The 27,277-nt window shown below is 47.0% G+C and overlaps 1 protein-coding gene across 3 annotated transcripts in view; it reads left to right on the top strand.

Moving 5' to 3' along the window:
• Vps13 (vacuolar protein sorting 13C) overlaps positions 1-27,277 on the top strand; it is a 123,427-nt gene that overhangs the window by 17,745 nt on the left and 78,405 nt on the right. For all 3 annotated transcript variants that reach the window (XM_077707058.1, XM_077707056.1, XM_077707057.1), the window contains exons 13-29: positions 1,556-1,656; positions 1,773-1,840; positions 3,031-3,108; positions 4,387-4,594; positions 5,063-5,121; positions 6,725-6,877; positions 7,477-7,585; positions 9,602-9,689; positions 10,936-11,053; positions 12,825-12,975; positions 13,155-13,298; positions 15,121-15,277; positions 15,843-15,928; positions 19,206-19,461; positions 23,381-23,491; positions 23,667-23,770; positions 25,002-25,166. In XM_077707058.1, the coding sequence (XP_077563184.1) occupies positions 1,556-1,656; positions 1,773-1,840; positions 3,031-3,108; positions 4,387-4,594; positions 5,063-5,121; positions 6,725-6,877; positions 7,477-7,585; positions 9,602-9,689; positions 10,936-11,053; positions 12,825-12,975; positions 13,155-13,298; positions 15,121-15,277; positions 15,843-15,928; positions 19,206-19,461; positions 23,381-23,491; positions 23,667-23,770; positions 25,002-25,166 (2,156 nt within the window). The remainder of the gene's footprint in view (positions 1-1,555; positions 1,657-1,772; positions 1,841-3,030; positions 3,109-4,386; positions 4,595-5,062; positions 5,122-6,724; positions 6,878-7,476; positions 7,586-9,601; positions 9,690-10,935; positions 11,054-12,824; positions 12,976-13,154; positions 13,299-15,120; positions 15,278-15,842; positions 15,929-19,205; positions 19,462-23,380; positions 23,492-23,666; positions 23,771-25,001; positions 25,167-27,277) is intronic.

The raw sequence follows: 27,277 nt of genomic DNA, 5'->3' as shown, positions 1-27,277 counted from the left end.
ATTGCTGGGCAGCACATCTGCACTCACTCAAACTCAAACTCACATCGAGCGCAAAACTCAGAACTCACTCGGGCTCGGTACTCAAAATAAACTCAGAACTCAAAATGGACTCAGAACGCAAACGGACTCAAACTCAAAATGGACTCTGTACTCGAAATGGATTCAAAATGATCTCAGAATAGACTCGTATTTCACTCGGGCTCAGGCTTACTCAAACTCAGTCAGGCTCAAACTCACTCAAGCTCAAACTCACCATGCCACAGTAGCGTCGGGCTCACTCAAACTCAAACTCGGGCGTGAGTTTGAGTCCAAATGAGTCTGAGTGAGGGGACTCATGAGTGAGTCCGCCGACCTCTGGTCCCCACACATTCCCTGCATAATTGACTGACTGCGTGACGTAACCTTGCAGACTTGATAAAGGAGGAGTGCCGCACTATTATGCCACGTTTGCTTGGGTAATGACATCGAGTCGTATCTGCCAACCTGACTACCTGTACATAGCTGCTAGTAGATCCACCAAAAAAGCCAAGCTCTAACTGTGGGGTACAGTAAAACCTCCTAACAAGCGGCACTCAAGGGACCCGGAAAACGTGTCTCTTGTAACCAAGGTCTCTTGTATGCAATGTTGCTAACATGGCGAACATTGAAAAACCAACCAAACCGCCTTCATTCAAATGTCTCTTATAATCAAGTGTCTCTTCTAACAGTGTCTCTTGTATTGAGGTTTTACGTAGTAAAAAGTTCCTCTTACCATATTCGCACAATTCTAATGCGCACCTTCTTTTTGCTAAAAGTAGCCTTCAAATTTGTGTGTGCATTACAATCAAGTTCAAAACCAAAATTGGCTTCAAAGCGGCTACCACCTTTGACAGTGGTTGACCCAAAGACATGAGAGCACGAATGCCATAAACGAAGCAGAGCCATATTTTCGTGCAAGGCCTCACCAGCCATGAGCATGGATGTTTCAAGATTTTGAGGACTCCCAGGTGGAATTCATAAAGTAGAAGCAATGAACCAACAGCCCGTAACCTCTAAAATTATGAAGGTCAAGGCACTTGAAATCGCACACTTTCAATGTTACCCGCTCCAGTTTTAATGCCAGCAAGAGCTGGATGAGTAAGTTTATGAAGCACAAGAGATGCTTTCTGCAAGAGCTGCACGCATCAAATAAAAGGTCTTCTGCCAGGTACATGTTGTCTTGTCTTTTACATCTGTTCGGTTGAATCGGTGTCAAATAATTTTAAAAAATTGTTTCTTTGTAATCTTACCTGCACATTACAATTGGGGGCGCATTAGAATCGTGCAAATACAGTACTTTTTGAGATATGCCTGTTAGCTGATCTTCTTCGATGCTCTTGCATACCTACAATGACGCTTGGCCTTGAAACAGCGAGCACACTAGCGATTTGGGCTGTTTGCGAGGCTGAACAGCAAAGCATCATTCTCATTTTTGCTTTTGAGCTTTGATAGTAAGCAGCCTAGAATGGCGCCGCTAAGGTGATCAATTGAGAAATGATTTGCCACTTACATCAATGTCCAACTTGTGACGTTGCAGCCAAGCAGTTTGAGAAGGCCATGACACCCGCTGAAAAGGAGAAGCTGTACGCTGCCATCGGGTACCAGGAGAACTCGACAGCCCCAGTCTACCCAGTCACTGTGAGTGGTGTTTTTTGAGCTGTTAAACAATGTTCCTAGAACAAAGACACTTTTGATTTGTGCCGTTTGAACAACTGCACTTTGCCAGCTAACGGGGTGCAATCCTGTTCTTCCAGTTTGTGGCCAAGAGGCTGGATTTCAGGCTCAGGAACTTTTCACTGGCTGTGCACGACGAAACGAGGGCGTAAGTTTTTTCTTTTTTCGTTTTTCTTTTTTCTCTTCCCCCATTTTTTCGCAGCTGGGTGAGATGCTTTCAGGACACGTGGTGAAGGTACTATGAATGCGTCTGATTTCGTATGAGGGTCAGTAAGTCACGTTAGCAGAACTTCTGTCTAGTACCAAAGAAAAAAAGGATTGGTCATCACTTTAGACAATCCCGAAGTAGCTTTGAATGTGGCAGTGTGTATAGGTTAAGTTTCAACGCAGTAATGCACCGGATGGGGTTTAGGTATCGTACTTTATGGTAAAATTCTTCACAGAGGCTCTGAACATCCCTCTGTCACGTGGGTTTTCCCCATCTTGTAATGTGGGAAAAAGCAGCGAACCAGTGAGGCTCTGAGAGGAGCACTACAGGGGCAACTAGCATGCAGCAAGCTGTACTTTCCTGTTGAAAATTCGTGTAATTATACAAGATTTTGAGTTGGAAAATGCCTCATCACACTGCCACAAAGTTGAGAACAACACGAGGGTCTTGCAATAATAAAGTTCATTGGTGTGGGCTTTTGCTCTGCTGTAAACTAAACGTCGAAAAAGCAGTGAAAGTGATGTGCACAGTCGAGCGTTGGCGAATCTAATGGCGCAGTGTTCACCTGCATGCGTTTTTCTCTGAGCACATTCCTTTCCCGAAACATCCAATCTGATTGAGAACACTTAATCAAATTAGAACACTCCAACTTGAAAGCAACCGGATTGCACATTTTTCCTATCAAACGAAATTGCCGTACGCAGCAAGACAGAAGCAAAAAAATGGGCACCCGTCTTGAAACACAGGACAAGATAGCTGGACACGAAACACTCCAGCAACAAATCAAGTGATTCCCGAGAAAGGGTCGCAGCAATATGCGCAGTAAGGATCATTAACTTCCATAAGGAATGTATACCACTCTGCGAAATAAGGTACAACAGGAATGAAACAGGCAGTCACAATGTTAGAATGAAAAAGTTGTCATTTGTAGTCGTAGGCAGAAAGAAGGAAGAGTGTTTTACAACAGTTAACATACAGTGCGACTGATTGACTGAGTTGCACCCAAGTGTGTGTCTTCCACCTTCAGTCTCACACTTGACTTTTTTTTTTCTTCATTTGCATGCACAACTGTAATGTCTTCATCTATTTGAAATTGTTTCCATGCAATACTTTTTGCCTTCTCTGCACAGGAAAACGACCGTTGTGCAGGTCATATTGGACGACATGTCCGTGAGTTTCGAAGAAAGACCCAGAACGGAAGCCATCAAGTAAGCGTTTGTTGTGAACGGGAATTAAAGGATGCTGAGAAAATGAGCTCATTAGTGCATTAGAAATAGAAAAAACATGTTTTTTCATCTGTCTTGAAATTTTTCTAATTTTCATAAGGTTGCAACTAACTTGTTGCGAGATCTTGAGTATTTCATTGGTTTTATTTATGAAAACAGCCTTCTGTTCACTGGAAAAAAAGGAAGATTTAAAGAACCGTGCCATTATTAGCAGTAAGATTGGGAACTTGTATTCCCAAGAGCAAAATAAATGATTTCTTTAAAGTGAAGCTTTCAGCCTCGCCTTATCAAGCCGACGTATATCCAATTGTGCAATTCTGGCCCGGCTGAAGCAGTTTGGATTTGGAGAGGGGTGTGCATGGATATGTAAAATTAGGCAGAAAGTGTACCCCTCCGTCTAACGACAACGATGGTTGAATGCTAGGGAAAGCCATGGATTGTCTGTATCAGTAAAGCACTAGAGAGCACAATCGCTGTGCAGGGGCGGTATTCTCGTGTTTTGTCCGTTTTGTGTCCGTTTCAAAAGTGTCCGTCTTGAGCAAGCCATGATTGGCTAAAAGCGAACACCCGGATGTGACTCCCTGCAAGCACGGCAGAGCTATGAGCGGCGGTTTCTCGGAGCAGATGATTAGGTGCAGGCAATTTTTCGTCACCTTGTTGTCAGTTTGCTGCCGGAACAATAAGCAGATAAAAGATAGTTTAAAATAGGTGTAGTCATTTCAAATGTGTTTACAAGAACATTTGCGCGAAATTCAACCCAAAGCCCACCTACAACTGGAAGTACGTCACAATAAACCGACGGAAAAGGGACATTTTCAAAATGGACAAAATGGAGAATACCACCCGAGTAAAGTGTCCCGATAAAAAAAGAAAAAAAGAAAAAGCAGGTGCTCGTTTCTGGGTTGGTTCGTTTGGTGTTGGCCTTGATTTTGGGAAGCTTTGCAGTCCCCCATCATTGTCATTTCGATAAAGGGGCAGTTCTTTTTTTTTTTTCCTATTTTCTTAAGCAAAATTACATTGGGTGATTGATATTCGGTTCTAACCTGAAACGTATTGTATTTCATGATGATGATCTCGTTATATTTGTAGCTCAGTGTCAGAGCACAGTATAATAACCAGAATGCAATTTTAGAAACTCGTGTTATATTTTGGCGAATACAGTGCACTTGGATACAGGGCTTCTTTCATGCTTCAAGTGTGCACTTTACAGAGAGGTGGGTACCTTCTTCGACATCGCTTTTTCCTTTTTTGCTTTTTTAGGTTGGAGTCCAAGATTGACAAATTCAGGATCCTTGGCTTCCCCGACGAACGTACGAACTGCTGCACGCTGATCTCGTCGGAAATTGCCCAGGACAAGGAGAAAAAGACGACTCTCCTGGAATTCCTGTTCGAGACGAATCCGATCGACGACAAGTGCGACCAGCGAGTGCGCCTCGTCGCAGAACCCGTGGAGATGGTCTACGATTCAGTACGTCATTGTTTTGTGTGTAGCCTATGTCCGATTGGAGCTTTGTGCTTTGTGGTGAACGGAGGTGCATGTGTACTGTAAAGGTACCTGCACGTGTACATTGCTGCCACTCTATGCAAAAGCGGTTTAGCTTTGACAACAATGCACGATATCAACAATTCAAGCGGTACCTGGGTGTAAGTGTTGTCCTGAATGCTTAAAACCTGTTTTTTTTTTTATTAGAATTGGGGAAAGAAAATGCCAAGTCCTTTTTTTTTCCGTAAAAATACGGAAAGTGGTGGTTAGTCTAGCTAGAAAGGCAAAAGCATAGCTTGGGCATATGCAACTAACCTTTCTGGTTTTATTACAAACAAGGGTGCCCTTGAAATACCTTTGTCACTTCATCTCTATTGATATGTTTTTTTTTTGTCTCCTGCTTTTTCTTTATCTAGTAACGTTACTTCTTTTTTTCTTTTTTCTTGTTTCCAGGCTGTCATCTCTGCTTTAGTGGAAGTTTTCAGACCACCAGAGCAGGCTTCCCTTGACAAGTGAGCCCTTTGATGTTGTGGTAGCATGAATGTGTAAATATGGAAGCTTGTAAAAGTATAAGGGAGGCATCAATGCTGGGCAGTAAGTGCTTAGTTTCTGCCATTGCATGAGAACCATTCTGTCTCGGACTGCAGGCATCAAGCACTCATTGTAATAACTTGTACTGCAATTAGACATCAGTTGCCGTTGCATCGTCTAAAAATAGCAAGAGTGCCAATCAGGTATGGAAGCTAATGTCACTGTTATATAAACGCTGTTGATGTCTCCCCGTGCAACATTTTCAGTGGCCACTGCACTATTGACTGTGAGGGGTTTGACTTGCTATTCAGCTGGGGTTGCCTTATATTAAGCATCAGTTCAGGCTGTCAGTTCAGGCAGCAGCTGTCACAGCCTGCAGCTGCTTTGGTGGCTAAAGTTTGCAGTTTGTATGTGTCAGCCAACAAGCCTTGTGAGGGGTGCACCAGCGAAAGATGACGCAATAAGTTACGTTTACAAGGCTAAAGTAATGCAGAGGAACCGTGATAAGAGCAAATAAGGCCAAGTTGGAGGCAACACACTGTGCTGTGCTATATCCTTGTACTGTTAAGAGGCAGTGCCACAAACACGCACTTGAAAGTAACGCCAGCCATAAAGGGGCAGAGATTGGAATTCAAAACGCATACAGTCAAATCCGTTTGTAGCGAACTGAAATATGCACTGCGATTAGTTCGATATAGCCAATAGTTCGATATAGCCGAACCCGCTTATAACGAACCTATTGTTACGAGTTCGCAATCCGCGGGAGCCACCCACCCCCTCCCAACTCCGCCATCCCCGCATGCAGAAACGAACACAGTAAATTAGCCATTACCATACACAAAATAATCCATTTATTGCAAATAATAAAGCTACTTTCCGCCTTAACTGCCTACTTTGCAAAAAAGCGGTGATTTTTGTTTTCACTCTTGTTTGGCGGCTGCAACTAGCATAGCATTCCCTACACAAAACATTGTTTGCACCAGTTGGAGTCCGCGTCCTTCAAAATCTAAAAAAGCATTGGCGGAGCACATCGACTGACGAAAGCGCTTCATTGTAAGCGTCGGACGGCTTTCACTCGCGACATCATCGGGAACGCTGGCGAGCTCTTCCCACAGTTCACCGATGCTGCTGTCTTGGTCCGGACTCGCGGAATTGGCGGGTTCCATCGTGAGTCCTGCGCGTTGGAAACAGTTACGGAAAGTGTCGGGCATCACGTTACTCCGTGCGAGGCGCAATGTCTCAGTCGCGGCTCTTGCTCCGTGGTCGTGGCCAATCCGCTTCAAGACCATGCATTTCGGCAGCCATTCTAGGCGCGCAGAGTTCGATATATCGGATGTGAACTTCGTTATAAGGAATATTTTCCCCATGTATTTCTGTAACTGAAATATTTTTGTTCGATATATAGCATAATTCGCTCTATCCGGGTTCGTTTTAGCCGGGTTTGACTGTATAAGAGTGCAGTAGTGCGTAAAGGCTAGTCAAAGTAGACTTGGCCACCCTTAGTCACTGAGTTGTGTGTGTGCACGTGTGTTTTGGGTTGCCAGCCGCTGCCATGTACGTCTCCCCCACCCCTGCGCCCCCCAGGCTGCAGGCACAGGCGGTGTCGAAGCTGAATGACATCAAGGCCATGTCGGCCACGGGGCTGCAGCACGCCATCGAGCAGCGCAAGGCCCTCGAGGTGTGGGTGGACCTGAAGCCCTCCTACCTGGTCATCTACGAGGGGGGCCGCAAGAAGGAGTGAGTGCTCGCCGCTTGCGCGGTGAAGGAATTGCGCTGGACACCACCTCGTATGAATTAAAAAAATTAGAATTAGAAAAATAGAAGCAATGCATGTCATGCACGGAAACTTAAGGCACAGTAGACTCAGCTTCAGGTTAGCTTGAGAGTTGCAGGTACACTTGCCAAACGAGAGACTAGGACACACTGCTCACACTCCAAGGCTTCTGAGGTCAGTCTTGAAGTGTTTTCTTTCTGTGATCCACGAAACTAGGCTAAAGAAGCCTGCATTGCAGATATGAAAGTCTTTGTAAACGTTTAAGCAAAGGATAAAGGGAGCAGCAGTCGGAAAGACGCCACAGAACGGGTAGCACGGTGACTGGCTGATGAAGTATAAAATCGCGGTCACTGACCGAGTCAAAAGGAAAAAATTTGACGTTTTGGAGCCCATACATGTTCCTTGTTCACAATCCTCCAAATATGACCCAAATTGGATATGATCCAAATATGTACTCCAAATATGACCCCTGACCGGACAAAGTTTCGTTGAACACTTGACTATGACTGGCCGATGGCGGCTGGTCCTGATTGTGACCGTAGTCTTTTTTCCCCCTCTGCAGCAACAAGCTGCTCCTGGTCATCAGCTTCGGTCAGCTCTGTGTTCACGGCGTGCCGAGAAGCCGCAAGGCACCCACCGTTCGGGAACTGGTCAAGTCTGGCAGCACCGAGGTACTGCTTGTTGCGCACGTGGGCCTTCCACCTGTGCAAAAAAAGGCCTGCCTGTGTCTTCAACACATGGTTCCGCTGGCCTTATTAGTATATAAAGGGGTAGAGAACTACACGCTGTCTGAGAGCTTCAAGGCAGGAGCAGTTTCAAAGATGTTTCACTGTATGCGCACAGTTAACGTTGCCCTAATGTTAATAGTGAATGCAAGCCTATGAACATACCCACTAGGGTGGATTGGCCTGTGATTGATCACAGCAGCTGTCGGAAGCTCACAGCGAATTCAGTGAAGCCCTAATGTTATGTTTTGAGCTGTAACGTTAATCGTTGACCAAAACCCGCAGCTTGATGTACGAATTTGACGTTGCGTGACACATTGTTAGACTCAACGTTAATGTCACCTAATGTTAGAGCTGAAGGTGCTTAGTGCTCTTGTAACATTATTGTGCTGGGATCAGCCCCAGAGTTACTTTATATAGGCGTTGCAGAACTCCCAATAGGCCCCATGCATCAAAAAGTGGCCCTACGATTGGTCCACTGTTCTGAATATACAACGTCGTTCGCTGCACGACGATCTAGACGGAAAATGGTATTTGGGTGCTCACGTAAATTTGTTGTGCCAAGGAAGCCCAACATGCTCAACCACGCAAGTGTTTTACACGCATTTAAACCAAGACTAGTAAAAAAATGTGTAAAAAATGCGGCCGTGTAGTCAACGAGATGTGTTATCCCCTGCAGATTGTTGTCTGCGGCGCGTCATCTGCGGTCTTTCGGCGGCGAAAAAAAGGAGCTAAAAATTCACTTTGACTGCTTTGGGCAAGCTTGAAGGGATTAATTAGAATCACTTGATCAGCTATTGGATTAGTTTTGGCATATAGTGTGATCTAGGCTGAGCGACAACTGCAAATTTAGTACTTTAGATCGGACCTGTGTTGTGCCGGAGTGCCCACACCAGTGCCAATCTGTCAAGGCCGTTTCGCAGATGCAGATGCAATCCTAAACAAAAACCACAGCTAAGGAAGCAATGAATAACTTAGGAAAGTACAAAAATAAAAAAATTATGCACCTTTCAAACAAAATTTAACGTTGAATAATTAGTTCCTTTTTTAGATAGTGCGTACGATCTAAAGGAAGGGGGGGGGTCGAGTTGCGGGCTGTTTTTTTGAGGCGGAGCTTCACAACTGCCTACATCGAAGAGCTATGATCAGCCCTCGGTTGTGCCATCCTATGATTATTGGGCTGATAGGTACCAAATAAAAAAAAAATCCCGAGCCATCTCCACTAACATAAAACCTGGTGATGGGGGAAGCATGCAATGTACAAGTGTATTCTTGGTGCCTTGGTGTTTTTGAGAAGTATGCAGCTTTGCTGTAAAAGTCTCTTGTCTTTGAAGCACGAAGCGCTCAAGCGTGAGGCGGGAACGAGTGTCGTGGTGTTTTTTCAGAACGCATTACGTTCTAGCGCGAGGCGTAAGCGAGTTTCTTGGTGTTTTAGTACCGTGACTACATAAGATGAACAATGATTATGATGACGACAGGAGACGCCAACAGCCCCAGCCCCTAAGGGGCTTCACCCCTAAAAAAATAACTGTGTCAGCGCTCCTTTAACAATGTCACCTTAACACCTCCATGGCAGTGTGTATGTTTTTTAGTGAGAGATAGGTTCTGCGAAGGCAAATCAGGAGGGGCATTTAGAGGTCTTCGTATGAATGTTATTGATGTAAAAGATACGAAAAAAGAAATGTGCCTCCTTTGTGCTTTGTGCTCTAAACTATAATTTTTGTGTTTTTATACGATGCAAGAAGACCAACTGGTTGGATCAAAATATTAAAATACCTTTGGAATTTGAGTATGCCAATTTTTACCGGAAATAATTACGGAGAGCTTGGTGCACTGCTGAAATAGTGGTGGCTTGTCTGCCCACATTAAAATAGGTTTCCTGGCTCAGGGCCTGGTGCGGGGTGTGACTTTTGCATTTGGCTGCCTTGGAAAATGACTCCTTCCTTTGTGTCAATGTTGCAGTCGGAAGTTATGCAAGCAATGATCTCCCAGGCGTATGAAAAATACACCATTCAAGTGACTGCTACAGAAGTTGTGGTGTGCCCTCCAGGTTAGTGCTGTCGTATTCAGTGACCCTGACAATTCATCCCTAAATTTTACAGGGCTGTAAGAGCCTGTAATATATTGATTTAACAATAAACACTCTAATGTTAATAATAAGCGCATAATTTCGACAGTGAAGAGGCACACTTCCACTGCAACTTTCCATCATAGCCTGGCTTTCTGAAGCCCCTCGGTCTCGTTTTCTTCATTGTACTTGTGGGGCATTGTCATTGTTGTGTTGTTGTAGTGTGTGTGTGTGTGTGTGTGTGTGTGTGTGTGTGTGTGTGTGCGTGTGCGTGTGCGTGTGCGTGCGTGCGTGCGTGCGTGCGTGTGTGTGCGCGTGCGTGCGTGCGTGCGTGCGTGCGTGCGCGTGCGCGCGCGCGAGAGAGAGAGAGAGAGAGAGAGAGAGAGAGAGAGAGAGAGAGAGAGAGAGAGAGAGAGAGAGAGAGAGAGAGAGAGAGAGAGAGAGAGAGAGAGAGAGAGAGAGCACTTTATTTCTTGCAACTGGGATTTAGGGGAGGGATAGCCAACCAAGGCCTATAGCTTCGGCGACTGCAAGGGCCCGTGCGGTCAGAGTTTCCTGAACCACCATGTCCGAGCTCACCAAGGCCTGTTCCTAGTGGAGGGGTTGGGGTACCGGGAAATCGGTTGTTTGGACACTCACAGAGCATATGAAAGTGGGTATCTCATCTGTGTTAACGCGGGCAGTGTGGTGTTGGAAACTTGTGTGGGTGTGCGTGTGTGTAAGCTTGGTTCTGTGGTGGAAGCAGTGCGTTTGTAGGAGGCGACTGCGGAGGAGTCGGTAGGGCTGGGCGACTTCTTGATATGTTAAAAGTGCATACTGAGAAGCCATTGGGACACCATGGTTAGGCGGAAAAAAGGGGCCTACTCGGGTGGCCAGTGCTCGGGCTTGGTGGTGGGCCACCTCATTACCGCCTATGCCAGTGTGGGCTGGGGTCCACAGCTGTGGTACGGGTTGTGTGGGGGCCTTCTTCTGTGAGACTTACAGTGTGGACTTAGAGATAGTGCCCTTGGCAAAGTTGCAGTGTGCTTGTTAGGAGTTGGTGAGAATTCTCATGAGGGAAGGGGCTTGAGTGGTGAGGGTGAGAACCACTGCCGATTCCTCCGCTGTCACCGGGGGGTTGGTGAGGATGGTGAAGCGAGTGGTTGGTGAATCGAGAGAGGCAAGTAACTACTGCAGTGAAGGCTTCTTTGGTAGGGTACAACAGCTTTGCTGTGGGCTGTAATTTCAGGGCAAGCGTGGAAAAGTGCACTGCGGAGCAGCAACTCCGAACTGCATGTCCTGCAGCCTACCGACATCTTGGTGGAAATCCACAAGTGCATCATTGCAGACAACGTGCGTTTGGCCAAGTAAGTGCACCTTGAACCTTGTGCACTTTGCAAAAGTGAGTTGTACCAACATCGGGGTCACACTTCTGGGATAGAGGTGCCGTTGGATTTCTTGAAGGAATCCGGTGAAGTTTGTTCGTTCATGCCACAGAAACTTTACCATTTTACGTGCGAACAGTGCTGGTGAATCTGTGTTCTTATCCAGTGGTCCTCAGCAAAGAAGAGGTTCTAGATGGGGGGTGACGTTGGAGGTGAGTGCTTACAAGCAAAAGAGTTTCCTCTTGTGTGTTGTGGGGACCACGTGGGTCCCCATGCCACCTGTGCAGTGCCATTAGGGCTAACTGCCCGGCACCCCTGACACAGGGACACCACCTAGTCAACAAAGTGCGTGCGTCCCTTGCATGTGCAGTGCACTGGTTACCATGCCTACCGTACAGTGCAATTCAGGCTAACTGCCAGGTGCCGCCGACATGAGGAAGCCACCTCGGCGGCGAAGCTACACGAGCATGCGCTTCTCCATCGGCGATCACTGCACTCGAAGCACCGGCCCCCTAATGGCCGGCTTCCCCGCCGGCACTCTCCTCCCCCTCTGGAGACCCTTCTCGCGCAACCGAGGTTATGTCAGAAAGCAGGATTGCTCTGATTAGTGGTTTTCTATTGAGGTCTGAAACCTTGCGGGTCAGACAAAGGAGCTAATGGGACCCCGAGGTGAGGCGAGTATACCCTCAGGAGATGGACCGAGTCATCAGCCATGGACGGCTTACTGAGCTCGAGGAAGCTCCGTCTCCCACCCAATCATAGGCAGCCTGTCCAGTGTGTGTTTCATATTATGGCCGACCAATAAAGCCTGGCTTGTTGACATCGCCTTGGCGCCTCCCAGTGAGTCGAACGGATCCTCAGCAGCGTCCCCGCAATACCGCGGTGGGGATCGGGGCTTTGGTTCTCGTATTCTAGCTTGCTAGCCATGTAATACAGTCCATTTATAGCCCCGACACTGGGGTTGCCACCTGCCCAGTTTTGGACCAGTCCGACTGGTTTTTTTTTTTCAACAGCCGGCTGGTTGCTGGTCCGTACTTAAAACCGGCCAACATTGGCCAGTTTTTTGGCCCTTGTGCTGTGCTTATGTCTGTTTTGGCGTTCATAAGCATCAATTCAACAACTAAGACAATAAATATGTGTCGACAAGCAGCGCGAAGACACGCGAGCGGAGAAAATACGCGGGCGAGCGCGCTGCCCGAGATGGACGGGGACCTAAGGGAGGAACAAAACAATGAAATGCTGCCGCTGCGTTCAGCAATTACGGTTACTTTTCAGTGAAGCACATACAGAGCAATAACAAGCTCTCAATCACTTTCAGTACAAACTTCATGTTGATTTCTCCTCAAGAGAACGCCACAATAAATGACGCTACATGTCAAACACATTGTGTCTTTTTTTCAACACAAATTAAACATTCTATATACCAGCTCCTCCCAAAGGTCCGTTTCCCCCCCCCCCCCCCCCCCCTTTCTCGGGGAGGTGGCAATCCTACCCGACACCCACAGCTTACAATCAATGAGGCCCTTGCATTGTTTAGAGCCAGTTTGGGTGTGATTGGCCGTCTTTTGTTTTTTAGCAGTTGTGTTCTTGTGAAGAAAAAAGGCTGAGGCATTGATCCTTGTGGGAAATGTTTCAAATGTGCGTGACAACATACGTTTTCTCGTTACTTCGACTTAGGTGTTCATTGTCCCAAGAGTGAACATTCTCGTTTCGCTGTAGGCCTTGCTGCTCACCATGTTGTGCTTTGTTGCAGAGTGCGTGTGGGCGGAAAACTTCCCCTCCTGCGTGTCTCGGTAACCGACTTCAAGCTGGTGCAAGTGCTGAAAGTCCTCAATAGCATCCCTACGGTCGAAGCCAGCTCGTCAGCTCTGGCTGTGGAGGCAGCTCCAGTAATCATAGCACCGGTAAGGAAAGGGGAACGGTCCACTCGTCATGATCAGTGTCTGTGTAAGACGGTGTAATCAGAGTAAACTTCAAATAAGTCAATATCTGTGGAAATTTTGGCCTCAGGAAGGGCGGAATGTGTAGGCTGTGTCCTTCTCAACACTCGTCATCTTTTTTTCTTGCCCGTTTCATTGCGCAGGAGGCTGACCTTCCGACCAAGATCAGCACAACCTCTGCTCTTCGTGTGGTTCCCAAGGGCGAACAGTCCTCCATTAGCACCGAAGGCGGGCCTAACGTAGATTCGGATGCGACCGACCTGGAACTGAACTTCGAAATAACAGAGGTGCTGTGTGTGCAGGGGCAGGCGTGTAGCTTGTAAGTGGAGTTTGTTGCGAGTGGAATTTTGCCCCACAAGAGTTTTCAGATGATGTACCAGCATTGGCAGTGGCTAAGGCATTGTGCTGCTGAGCCCAAGGGTGCAGCTTCAATCCTGGCCTCAGTGGCCACTTTTCAGATGGAGGCGAGAAGCGATAATGCCTGTGTGTCGAGATTTGTGTGCACGTTCAAGATCCCCATGTACTACTAATCGAAAGTAATCCGTAGCCCTTCACTACAGGGCACTTCATAGACCAGGTGTAACTTCAGCTAGTTAAACCAGAAAATCTTATTGGGAAAACACTGGAAAACATCCCGTGTGGGGGTGTTGCTATTAAAGGGACCCTGCAACACTCTTTGAGCAGTGCAAGTAAACCTGCGCGACGTTTAGATTACACTGCCAGGAATACCTGAGCCAAATATTACACGTGCACGTGAAGCGGTGAGCACGCAAATCATTGTGAAAGACGCGGAAAAACCAACCGCTCTCTCTTCAGTTGTCCTCATTATGCAACCCCTGGCATGGCCTAAGAGACGTCACATAGGCCATGGCTGCCCAATCGGCTGTCACTGGTCAACTTCGCGGCTAGATTCTCCCATTTCCGTTGTCGTCATCGCTGTGTACGAACCTCTTCTATGCCTGAACCTGTAGGCACAGTTTTGCCGTTTCTTTTGTGTTTTGAGTGCGCGCGGAGTTTGAGTGATGAGCTCAATACTTCCCTTTCAACGGGACCACTCGACTACAAACGTTTATTGCTCCAAAAACGCCCTACCAGCCCGAGCGCGCACTTGCGAGCAGGCACCCATGCCTGCTTTTTTGTGGCACCAGACCGGAAATAGGCCCCTCCGCGTTGCTGAGAAAAGGAGAAAACTACCCGGCATGTGATATATCGAAGGCCGCTGAAGAGAACGCCGCGAGCCGGCCCCCTCTCCGGGAGAGAGCGCGCAGCTTTCATCGCGTTGTCCGCGGTTGAGTACAGAGGGAACGATTATGCGCGATTTCTCATCGCGCGTAGTTTCGTTAATTGTGAACGGATTTTCATAATTCTTGTGGGAGGAGATTTCTGGGACAATAGACTTTATCCCAAAATACATTACTATACTCGGTGACAACTTAAGAACGGCACCGCAAGTTGCCGCTGTGCCTTATCACCGTAGCCGGATGTTTCTCCGCGTGGCGCAAGTAGGGCGTTACTGGGAATATCTTGAACATGGCGTGAGCCGTTCCCATGATTTTTTGGACTTAATATGCTTATAAACGACCCCAGTGACGACAAACAAACTGCGTGAGACAAGGCAGACGATATCACGCATTCATAGCAAACCCCTTTCAAAACGTGCGCGCACTGACGTCACGGGTCCGGCGCTTTGGCAGAGTGATACACTACATGAGGTGGTGCCGTTCTTGAGTTGTAACCGAGTATAGTAGTCGATGGCAAGTGTTGCAGGGTCCCTTTAAAGAAAAAAACTGAATTGTTAGAAAACGGGTAAAAGGAAGAATAAGACATTTCCGGTCTATAGGTGGCCCGTCTTGTTGATAGGTGTGTCGCATTGGGCACAGTGATGAACACCTTGTGGAAAAAAGCTGCATATTGTACATTGGGAAATGCGGTATAGTAGAGTCTCAATGCAGTACTATTTGAAGGACTGGGGAGGGAGAAATGAGAGCGTTTGACCCTAACGTAACTGTTTCCAGTGCATATGTCTTTACTAGGCACAGCACTTTGAGAGTTCCCAGTGCTCCAATAAATGCTTAATTAAGTGCCAACGCATTTATCATCACGTTTCAGGTGGCCCTGGATATCTCGCAAATGGTTCAGGGTGCCCTGAAGCCCGTGGTGCTCTTCCAAGCGCACCAGCTCCAGCTGGAAGTGGAGATGCGGCCACTGGACATGATCTGCCGCGTGCACCTCAAGAGGACTGTCTTCCAGCACATGGACTTTCAGGGTGGGAAGGGTTTCGCACTAGCTTTTACCTCCTTAAGATTACAAAAGAGAGAAACAGTGGCACTGGAGTGTGGGACATGGTTAACCTCAACCATTGGAGAGGTGCCTCTTGCAAGGGGAGTGGTGCACAGTTTATCTATCCTTCAGGTGTTGCTAATTCTCTGAAGCATCAGCCTATGAGAGTCACTTCTTGAGGAGCCTTGTCTTCTCTTCGTTTACAGAGGAAGAATAGACCGTATAGAGGGTCATCATTCCTCTGCCGTATGGTTTTGGTTATAGCGTAGAACGAAATTTGGTGTTTGTGAATGGGTATGTGTCGCTCAGATGAAAACTGCACCTTTGTCTAAATGGCGTGAAATGTCTTTGCTTGCCAGCGATTTTGCCGCCGGGGGCGTTTTGTTATATAAAGCCCAATAAATTGTATCAGATAATCGCAAGAACAAGGTGCGATTTTATATGCTTAGTACGGCATAATTTGTGTTAATCTGCTACCCCCGGCTCGTAGTTTCGAGTGCTCGATTTTTTTTTTCTTGCTTGCCTAATGCAGGCATTCAATTCAATTTCAGCACCCAACCGCCCTGGGCCCCTCAAAATCCTCGACTCGACAGCTGATCGTGAGACGGGAAACACCATCAGCCTCGTCTATGCCCAGGTGATGACATGCCTACCCGCCTTGCAGCATCGCCATCACCGCTTGTCTCTGTATGCACTAGTGACTGGGATTGCTGCGTCTTGTTGCGGGTGCTGCGGTTAAAATTAGGCATGCAATGGGGCAAAGTTGAACCTTTGCTTGCACTTAGCTATGCTACGCCACATATGCTGCCATTGCTATTTACTTTGCTGCATTTAAGTATTGTTAATGTATCTTATCTTTATGTGACTCTAGGAGACGCCTAATAAATTATTATCCAAGTTTCTGGCTTTTCAGATAAAATTTCTGCTTATGAGATGTTTACAGCTGCATCACCTGTTTCCTTTTTTTGTGTGAAAGCCCCATTAGCCTACCTTTGCTGATTTCGCTTATGTAGAAACTTAGGCACATTGTGGGGCGTCCGGTATTTTTAAGTGTACGACTTCCTTGTGCAAATGTTGGTGCGCAGTGGAGAAAGAGAGTGGTATGGGTATTCAATGCCCTCGATTTTAAACATAATGTCATGCTTTGGGGTCTAACATTATTAACCGCTACCCGCAGCTACTTGTACATGTGACGGTGCCTGCCACATAGAATAAACGTTGGGCCTAAACATAGGACGTTCGTCCTTTCATCATCGGTACCCATTGGACTCATTAACGTCGACCTGTTGGTACTGGTTGTGACATGCATTCAAAACGTAGCATTAGGCTTAAGGTTCGGGGCATACCCTAAAGTTGCTGCTGCTGTTCTAGCAGAGTGGTACATACCCGCAGAGTGGCACATACCCGCTGTGGGAGAGTGGGCGGCATGTGAGCATGAAGGTATGCTGCTGCAGTGTGCCTTGCTACAGATGCTTCTGGAGCATGTGCCAAGCAGTCAGTGAATCAATTGCTGTGCAAGCCTAATGGAGGGTCAACGACAAAAAATTTGTGCCTGTACTCCAAATTTTGTGTGCATACTTTGAAGCCTAGAGGAGTGTTGAAACACACACAGAGAGCACATACCCACAATGGGGCACTGGGCAATGCTTCATAAGCAGGATTGTATGCTGCCTTCATGCTATATTGCACAGTTGGCACGGTGAAGCTGTCTGTCTGTTTTTTTTCTTTTTGACAGACAGACAGACAGACAGACAGACAGATCTGGCTTTCCCTGAGAAGCCCTGCAAACAAACCTGTTGCTTTTGGGAGTGTAGTCCTTTGTAACAGGAGGCAAAAAATGGCAAAAAGACAAGCACATTTAGCACTTACAAAAGCAATGCTAATGACAGCACGCGACACAGCGCCGTGAAAAGCCGATTATAAGCAAATGAGTAGGAATTTGGGTGTGTGAAGAGGAGTGGTGTCAGCGCGTATGCTTGAAGGATGCCAAACATGGTAGCTATTTCAAATGCTCCTCACAAAGCTCTCACCAGATGTGCGCAAGGAAGCAAAAACCGTCTGTGTTTTGTGCCATGCCCAAGTTGCCTTTACAAGAGGCAAGGAAGTGAACTTAAAGGCAATCGTGGGGGTGTTTTAAGACCATTTCAGGCTTTAGATTGTTATCAGAGACCACATGCTACGATTATCAGATCTAACCTTTTGAACAGCGCTCAAGAAAGTGCCATGTCCTTTTGTTCCTCTTAGTTCTGTATCTTCGTTTCTCACCACTCAAGGTGAAATCTTGCCCAGGCAAATACGCATGCAAACATTCATTGCTCGTGTGCTGAAGCAACAACCAAAAACAAGGAAGGCAACGGATCCATGTGAAAAATAATGTCAAAGGCTTTTCCTCCTCACTGTTTTTTTTTTGTGCTGCCTATGTTGTGACCACTGCCTCATGCCTAGGAGATAGGCAGTGTTGAAGCAGCACTGAACAGCTGCATTTGGGCTGTTTCATTTTAAATGCGTGCAGATGTTTCTTGTTCCAGCACTCAAAAGTTATTTCATGCAATGAAAACAGGAAAAGGGAAATCTAAATTTGTTTTTTATTTCCAAGACCTTGTTAACGTAGACGGGCTGTACTGTGAATGCAGTTTACCGGCCATAATGGGCCTTTGCTGTGTGGCTGGAGAGAGTTGCTATATTCTCGCTTAGTGGGGCCACGAAGACAAAATACAGCTTGGTTCATCAAAAAGGCTGCTTTGTCCTAGCAACAATGATACCAATTTTATTGCAAGTCTCGAGAAAATAATTGCGATATTGAAGGAAAACGAATGAAGCAGTGTTGACTCCCCAGCCACTCCAGTGAGTTCTCTATGACGTCGCAGAATTTTGTTGAATGCTAGCGCGCGGTTAACACATTGATAGCTACGGTTTTAGTGCTGGCCAATATCATGTCACTCTTGCCCGTAGAACGTCACTATAGCACGGAATTTGGAAGTTCTTTCATATTTTATGCATTTTTTTACTTTAAAAACATCTTTCATGGCTGGGATGAAGCTGAATGAGCTACCAAAGGCTAGTTATTTCAAACTGAACGAAGTTGTGTTTTGTCTTCATGGCTCGTTTGACTAACTGACCTCATCCACGTGCGTTGTACCACTCCCACCAAAGACGAGCTACACTCGTCCGCGATAAAACAAGCACTTGCTAGCTACCCTGAAATATGTTAGTTTAGTTATTGTGTTAGTCATGCTCAGCATGTTGTTTATTATCTTAGTTTGTTTTAAACTGGCTTTATTCATTATACACTTGTTTTTTGACCATCGTTTGACAACCTGGCGACAAGAGATGTAGGCGTCTCCTGTTGCTTGGAGACAGGAGACGCTGCTGCACCTCTAAAAAGCTTCGTTTAACCCTTTTGCTCCTGTTGACGATTATAGTCGTCATGAGATTTTGTACTAAAATGACTGCTGACTAGCGTAGTCGTCATCAGTCATTTTGGAGCCCTGACAGCGCTTTTTTGCAAGACAGTGCTGCCATGCGGTGAAGCCATCTTCGAGCAATCTTTTTTACACTAATAAAAAAATAAAGGAATGTTATTACATTGAAATAATGGTTCCGTAGGAAGCTGTCTTAGAGTGATCTTTTTTTACACGGTTAGATAAATAAACGTTATTTCATTGAAATAATAGTGCTGTTTTATTCAGAAAGAAAATGCTCTACAAATAGAGCGAGAAACATTTTTCGGTAAATTTCGTACATTTTTCTTTTTTTTTTTTTTTTTTTCACCGGTATGGAAAGGGTTACTGTAAGCGGGCCTGTTCTGAGAACACATTGTAGCGGCCACAGTGGGCCTTCGCTGTGCGGGTGGAGAGAGTTGTGACGTTCTCGCCTGACCCACTGCCTTTCCCTTGGTGGGCGTGGCTGTGCAGACGAACAAGAAGCACCCGGAGTTTGAGTCCCTGCGTGGCTCGGTGCTGCAGCGGGTGTCACTGAACGTGTCCGAGCTGCGGCTGATCCTGCATGAGGAGTCCATGTCCGCCCTGGCCGCCCTGTACACCCACCTGAGGGACCAGCTGGGGGGCATGCAGGGGGACAGGGGGGCCTCGACCGAGCCCCAGGCAGTTGAGGCGCAGGCGCAGGCGGCCACGGCAAAGCCTCTGGGGAGCAGCAAGGCCCCGCCCATTGGTACGTGAGCCCTCCTTTAAGTGCACAGCACTTTAGGTGCTCACCTTGTCATCGTAGCTCGCTCGCTGGACTCAAGTAGAGCCACACGGCGTTCCGTCGTATGTAATCGCGGCGTAACCCAGAGGCTCCGAAAGCCAAGTGATTTATATAGATGGTATTCGTTGAAAAGTTCAGTGGTCAATTTCTTCGCTTGGCAACACTGGAAACGGCCACAGACATGGCCAATGCGCCACGGACATGGACAAGTACCGCCATCCCGCGGAGCCCGATGTAACGAGTGACGGCGCACTCACACGGTTGCATGGAGGAGAATAGGGGTGCCTGATCTGGGGGCTGTGCACACAACGTCGCCTAGCAACAGACGCTTGGCCACAGATATGGCGGCGCACTCGCATGGTTGCCTGCATGCATTCCACGCCATTGAATACCGGCCATAGTCATAACCATTCGAAACTCGTGAGCTGTTGGCGCTTGTCACACAGCTCCCCGTTGTTTAGCTCAAAGAAAACTGCTGGTACATTTGAGGCAAAATATACAGAAGTAACTGGCAGCACCCGTGTTCATTTAGTTAGGAATGCATGTTTGGTTGGTTTTTACGATAGTAAGCGGAAAAAAGTGGTGGTGCAACGTCGGCACGTGCGAGACGAAAAGCAAGCACAAAAAGAACAGAACTCCCGCGAGCAGTGCGAAGGTGGGAAGTTTTAATTGCATTGGGTGGTAGCAGTGAGCGGATAACGACGCTACAGCACATTATGGAGAATCACTGCTCTGCACTTCCGACAGCTTTCACATTGAGTGGAACGGCTTAAATTTTTTTGCTCTCCCATTGCTTCATCCAATTTTGCTTTTACTGCATCATCTTTATTTGGCACCCGCTTGTTTGCCGCCTTTCCATTGTGAAAAGCTATGACCATCGTCAGCACCACTGCTGGCTTGTGCTCATCTTTCGAAAATCGGACTTCACTGGCCTGAAGAGAAGGGTCAGAGAAAATTTGACAGCCTGAAATGAAAAAATGCTGGACCACAAAGCATTTTTCTTCAACAGCGAATTTTTTTAAAAAGCTGCTTAGCGTTCCTTTTTGCAGCTGTTCGGCTGAATTTTAGGTGGTTGTAAACATTTTCCTCGCAGAAACTTGCTCCACTTTTCGGATTTTCTCTAAACTGGTCGATTAACAAATAGTATTGGAAGGTAATAATGGGCTTGGAAGGCATGTTACTTGTTAGGTGTGAGAGCGTTTTTGATGACCTGCCAGCCATTTGCAGGGGATCTGCATGGCCGGTGCATTGTAAACAACGTATTGCACCAATTTTTTTGTTATGAGAGATGATTGATGCACTCGTTGCTCAATGGCGAAAAATGGTCCGAAATTTTTGTGGTTGGTATCGGTTATGCATTTGTTATGTGAGCACATTTGAAGGCAGTCACATGTGAATAAGCACAATTAGAGCAAACATTGAGGGTGGTCTGGTCTACGTTAATGCATTGGTGGGCAAGTTGGTTCACCACTATAAGTAAACGTTTAGCTTGTGAATTGTAAATAAGTAATCGGTTGCGAGTAGCGTCCATCCAGGTTGGCCACTGCCCCTGTCGCTGCAAAAACTTCATTTTTAGTTTCATGTTTTCGGTACGTGTGGTGTGAAATGCACAGAAGTGAAAAAAATGACCAGAAATGACAAAGCTGACAGGCTAAGCGCAAATGCACTAGTTTGTTTTGGTGTGCTAGTCATGAAGCCACTTTTACAGCAGTGTTGGCATAGTATAAATAGTGGTTGCTGCATTGGAGAGCAGAAGGAATTATGAAGTGAAATTAGTGTTCCTTCCCCCATGAAGTCACATCATTGCTGGTGTAACAGTGGCAGTGGCTTCATTTGGAGCTTCGGCTAAAAAATCCTGTTTCGAACCACTGCTCATTGTATCAAATGCAAAGCAATTCTCAAGACCATCAATGTGATATTGCAAGGTGCTTCGCATTTTCGCATGTGTGAAGGTGAAAATAAACTGCCAGTTGAGTTCTCATTGTAATGTTCGTGGCTGCAGTCGACTGCCACTTTTGCAAATGCTTTTCAAAATACACGCTTCAAAGGAAATTTACTTGAAAGAAATCATTACTTGCTCCATATTTGCTACAAAGGCGACATATAATATATGCGCATGCCTACGTTATAGCTTAAAGGGACACTGAAGTGAATTTGTCAAGCTCCCGTTTTTGCTTGCACTGCGTAGACTGGCTCAAATTAGCACAGTTTTCATCGTTTATCCGGTTGACAAATCGGTAATTATTTTACAAAGCGCGAAAGAAGAAAAACTACCATGCGCGGTTTGCGGCGGCCGCACCAACTAAAGCTGTGACGTTGGGAGGAGCGGGCACCGTGATTGGACGATGCCCAAGGTGAGCAACCAAACAAGTTTCGGTTTCGGTTTCGGTTCTGTAAAACGCAACTGGTGGCGTTGCTGGATGGGCATTCTCAATAACTCAGTAATCATCGTACCGCGCTTCCGCCATGTTGTCAGCTGTGAAAATGCATAAAGATAAGCCTCCCAGGACGGCTTGGAATCGTAGTATTCACTAGCCGAGGCCTACGCAGTACATGGACGCCCTCCGTGTACCCGCAGACGCCCAAATGTCATGCGCTTTTCCCCCATATTTGGAGCTTGCCTCACTCATGCCTGTACCGTAAAAAGCGTGTTCGCGCCAGGCCAAGGGTCTGTTCATTCTGGCCTGTGCCCACTGCCCGCAAGCAGTCGGTGCTTATGGCAACAGCACGCCAACGAGAACTAGCGCGCCAGTGCCAGCCTGCGCGCGTTCTGTGAACTAGTTCGTGGAGCCATGAACGTTGCGGCTCAAAAAAAAGGTGATCTCAATGTGGAAAACATCGGCAGAAAACGAAAAAGTTAACTTACAAAAAAAAAAAAGCACGTACCCGCGGGGCTCGAACTCGTGACTTGCAAAACACTTGCGACAACACACCTGGCGCCCCAGACGACTAGGCCACGAGACCGGCTCAGCCGACCTTGGTAATATAAGGTATATATTGTACAACACGTTTATACTTTTATTTATTTTTGGCATTTCAAGCAGCTTAGGTGACTATTTGTTGTATTGCGCTCGTGCAGTAAGCGTACCCCGAGTTTCCACAATAGCTCACGTCTAGCAATTGCATTTCGTAGACGGAAAAGCGTTCGCAGATGCGTAGTCGTGCTGCTGACCGCTGTGGTTGTTCGCCCAGCGCAAAAAAGTGCTTCCCGCACCCTAGTTTTACGCTGTACGGTAAAAATATAAGTTGATTTTATTTCCTTAGTACCTATATTGACTTCGCTGACTCTTCTGCCGCCTTCAAGAGGCCTTATATTTTCCTACTGGCGTACCAGTCAGCGAAGCGTCGCATGTGCGCTTGTGCAGCGCTTGTGTGAAGCGACCTTGACTTGGAGCTAGATACAGTGTACAAACTAACCAAGTAAAGAAACGCACATTCTTCCATTCACAAACGTGTCCTGGCTTCGTTTCAACTGAGCGAACGAATTGCGGCGACCCGTCGGCGGCCGGCGGACGAAACGCTGGGCCGACTGACTCTGTCTGAAGGCCGGGGAGCCGTGCAGTAGCGCAGCCAATTGCGAGCTCGGCACCTCCTGACGTCACACGAAAACGCCACAGAAAATGGGCGAGCGTAAAGAGAGGAGGACAGCATTTTCGAATTAATTTTTCTACTAAATAAAATTGCGTAAACGCGCCCAGAGTGGTCGAAACATGGCCTGGGGACTCCGGGCTACAATTTGCGCGAGTAATCCCGCAATGTTTACATATCACTTCAGTGTCCCTTTAAGCTGGATTATCTCGACATTATGTGTCATTCTCTGTGCTTTGTGACATCTTTTTCAATTTGATTATGCTTCTCAGTTACTTCACGCAAACCATTGCAGGCAGCAAGAAATCAACAGAAATAGTGAGCATGGACATGAACGCCTCCTTGACTGGCTTTGGCCTCGAGATCTGCAACAAGAACAGGACCATTTGCGACATAGACATCCGAGGTATGTGCCTGCAAAAACAATTTTTTTTAATGTAAGTTTGGCAGCCATCATGAAAGCATTTGCAGCGAGAGAAAACACTTTAGACGTGACTCTCAAGACAGCTTGACAGGAAGAAATAATAAACAGCTTCCATATTGTATTAGTTACACATGTGGTGATGGCTGTTTTTTTCTAGACTTGGACGCTGGCATAGTGTGGTATCCCAAGAGAATGGTTGCAAGGCTGAGTCTCAAGACCGTTGGCATCCACGATCCGACACCGGGAACCGTCCACAAGGAAGTAAGCACTATCATTTCGTTCCCTTTCACCAGCACTGCTTGGGCACTATCCCTTGACAGCAGACTCCGAACCCTTTCAGCCCTGATTTTTTAAGTGCGAATGCACTTTATAAGCGACCCTGAATTCCGTTGACCGCCGTCCGTCCACATAGCAACAGCTGCGGGTGCGCGCGCTCCTCGTCTTCCTTGGCAACGGGGGGAGATGGCACATACCCACGTGGGGGATTGGCCAGGAATCTCCTCGTCTTCCTTGGCAACGGGGGGAGATGGGCGCGCGCTGCCTGGCCGCTTACATGGCACATACCCACGTGGGGGATTGGCCAGGAATCGGGCGTGAGAAGGGCTAATGCACCCGCTTAAAGGAGTACTGACACGAAATTTCAAAGCTGAGATCCGCTCTAGCAATCAAGTACAACGACAACACAAATAGGTGTCTGTGAATAAATGCATCTTTCTTTCTTTGTAGTTGTGTGTGTGTGTGTGATCTCTCTTTCGCAAACATTACCGAACCGCGCAAATTCAACTCGTGCATTCGCACTTTCACATTCTTCCCCTCGGGGAAATGCGGGGATATTTTTTTATTTCAAACAAAACAATGTTTTCTGTGTGTGTTCCTAAATTTTATGGTCTCATAAGCCCGCAAACAAAAAAATAGAGCTGGGAGGGAAAATATTAAGATTTAGTAATGAAGCAATTAATTAGGACATTTGGCAATTAAAAATTTTCTGTTGAGCAGAGATATCACTTTTACATATTTTCCTAAACCTTATGAGCACATGAACCTACAAACAAAAAATGAGCTTCGTAATGCACATATTTATAGATTTACGAGCTTGGGAATAAAACTCGGACTGCTGTTTTTTCAGCCGCCGTATCGTAATTTCGTCTCCACCGGAGCTTCTTCTTCTTTTTAGCGTCCAGCTCCACTAAAATGAAGCAACAGTGAAATCTATCGCAACAGCCACCACTGAAGAACAATCCCCCGGAAAACTAGTAGTTTTGGTTTTGTTCTCTATGCGCTAGAGGAACTTTTAGGTGATGGCGTCAATTGACACCACCAGGGCCGAAAGTATAGAAAGAGCCTGTTGCTGGAATGTGGTTAGCTGTAGCGTTTTCGTAACCAGTGCATCATCATCCCGGCCTCTGTTTGTGGGCAGTGGTGTGACCTGTGGTGAAACTGCTTGCACGTCAGTCTGAGCATTGGTGTGTTTTTGTTGTCTGCGTCTATGCAGATCCTCACCATAGCCGGGGATGAGCTGCTTGACTTTGAGTTCACGATGTACGAGGAGTGCGGAGCCCTGGGCTACGTGGAAATGGATCGTGTGGACCTGGCCGTCAAGGGCACCTTGGGCCGACTCCACTTCGTGTTCCTCTACAGGTTCTACCTGGACATCATGGTGAGAGTGGCTGGCCCTGACAGGACACAACTGACAGTTACAGGCTACGAAGACAAGATGCAGCTTCGTTCACTTTGAAGGAACTACTAGCCTTTGGTAACTCGCTCAGATCCATTCCAGCCACAAAGGATGTTTTTCTGATGTGACAAAAAGCTAGAAATATTGTGAAAGCTTCAAATTTCATGCTGCAGTGACGTATTTGGCCCAGAGTGACGTACCGTATTTACACGAATGTAAGTCGACCCGAATGTACGTCGACCCCCCCAAAATTGCATCTCTCTCTCTCTCTCTCTCTCTCTCTCTCTCTCTCTCTCTCTCTCTCTCTCTCTCTCTCTCTCTCTCTCTCTCTCTCTCTCTCTCTCTCTCTCTCTCTCTCTCTCAAAAAAAAAAAAAAAAAGCAAGTGCAGGAAGCAGCTCGTTTGAACGCTGCTGTGTACGAGCGCCGAGAGCATTCTTCGGGCCCAGGCGTCACCCCCCGAAAATCTTTTCAAAAGATTTTCCGGGGGTGACGGCCCAGGGCCCTCATGACTGATGGGACGATTCAGGGCAACACAAACATGCGGCCGCCTAGAAAATCGTATCGCAAGGAGAAGCTCTTCCATCAACTACCAATACCCCCCCTACGGTGGCTCTTACATGAATGATCGATGCTCCCTCAAGAGCCATACGCTCGTGGTGCACGCAGTAGATGTTAAAAAAAAACAGATTTTGTATAAGCACACGGAATAACCATGCGCTGTGGGCTGAGCGGGAAGCTTTATTCCCAATCATAAGAACAATCGCTGCGAGATGACACCCATCAAAGCTAGCGGCAGCGGCACTGCTGCGCGATATTAAAACAAACAACATGGTGGCTGACACTAGCGGCCGCACGCGATTTCCTTTGATTCGTGAGTACGTTACTCACATTCAAGAAGCGTTTTGTTCGTCTCTACTAAACAAAATGAGTATTACTAAATCCCTTATTAATGCACGGCGCTGACGTAGGCACAATCCTATCACGTTCAGTACACTTCCGAACGTGCTGGTGGAAGGTTAGCTGCTCTAGGTACAGTGGACAAAGCGCACAGATCGGGAACGCCAACTTTCCAGTCGGCATCAGCTTTATTGACGCCAAACTGTATGCAATGGTAAATGCTACGCTTCAACCGTAACCGTACAAACGAGGGTGTCAAGCTTTCCCCAGCTCGTAGCACCTCTGGTTTCTCATTTCTCTTGCCGTTACAAGCAGCACGAAGTTCGATTTTGATTCTAAGTCGACCCCTGAAAATTGGATTGTGAAACTTGAAAAAAGGGGTCGACCTACAACCGTGTAAATACGGTAATATGGGCCAGGACTAAAAACAGAGTTATCATTGTGTTAACTATTGGCAATTAAGTGATATGACCAAACGAAAATGGTATTACAGTGGAACCCCGTTGATACGTCCCCCGAACTTACGACGGCCCCCCGCTTCTTACGACGGATCACCGTGGTCCCGGCAAACTCCCCATAGGAACAATGCATTAAAAATCCCGATGATATGACGCTCGGGTGCGCACGGTCTGCTTCATACGACAGACCTTGGTGTGGATGAACTGGCATTTTCCCATTTTTACACCGCTTCGCCACCTCGTCCCGACCTTTCTTTATTCTGAATCCCCGTTTGACGCTGCTTGACGTGCAAAGGCACTCACGCGGGCCAGACCACTTGCCGAGCAGACGCAAGCAAGCAGGCGGGTACTCGAGAGCGGGAGTTAACCTTCGACGGCCCCACGCAGCAGCAGTACGCCAACGCGCCAACCGCGAGAAGTCGAAGTTTAGTTGGCAGGCGGACCGTGGATTTGAAGGTCCCATCGAACCGCCGACGAATGTGAAAACACATACGACACAACCCCACGGCGATGACCGAACACCCTCTTTCTGCGCCTGCTTGATCCAAGTTCTTCCTTTCACAACGCTCCCACTACCTATATCTCTGCTGTCGGCTTATCAGTGTCTTTCAAAGTCGCATTGTCACTCCTCTGCTTTCTTTGCTAGGGTGCTTTGGTTTACGCGCGTCCGCTGCAAGGGTGGAGACACGTACCGTATAAACCGGAATATAGGTCGAGCTTTTTTCCAAAAAAATCCG

Source organism: Haemaphysalis longicornis, unplaced genomic scaffold (assembly GCF_048455015.1).
Source record: "Haemaphysalis longicornis isolate Haplotype H1 unplaced genomic scaffold, Haemaphysalis longicornis Haplotype H1 scaffold_4, whole genome shotgun sequence".
Taxonomy (NCBI): Eukaryota; Metazoa; Arthropoda; class Arachnida; order Ixodida; family Ixodidae; genus Haemaphysalis; species Haemaphysalis longicornis.
The sequence above is the reverse complement of the archived record's forward strand: the minus strand, read 5'-3'. Positions and strand labels throughout refer to the sequence as shown.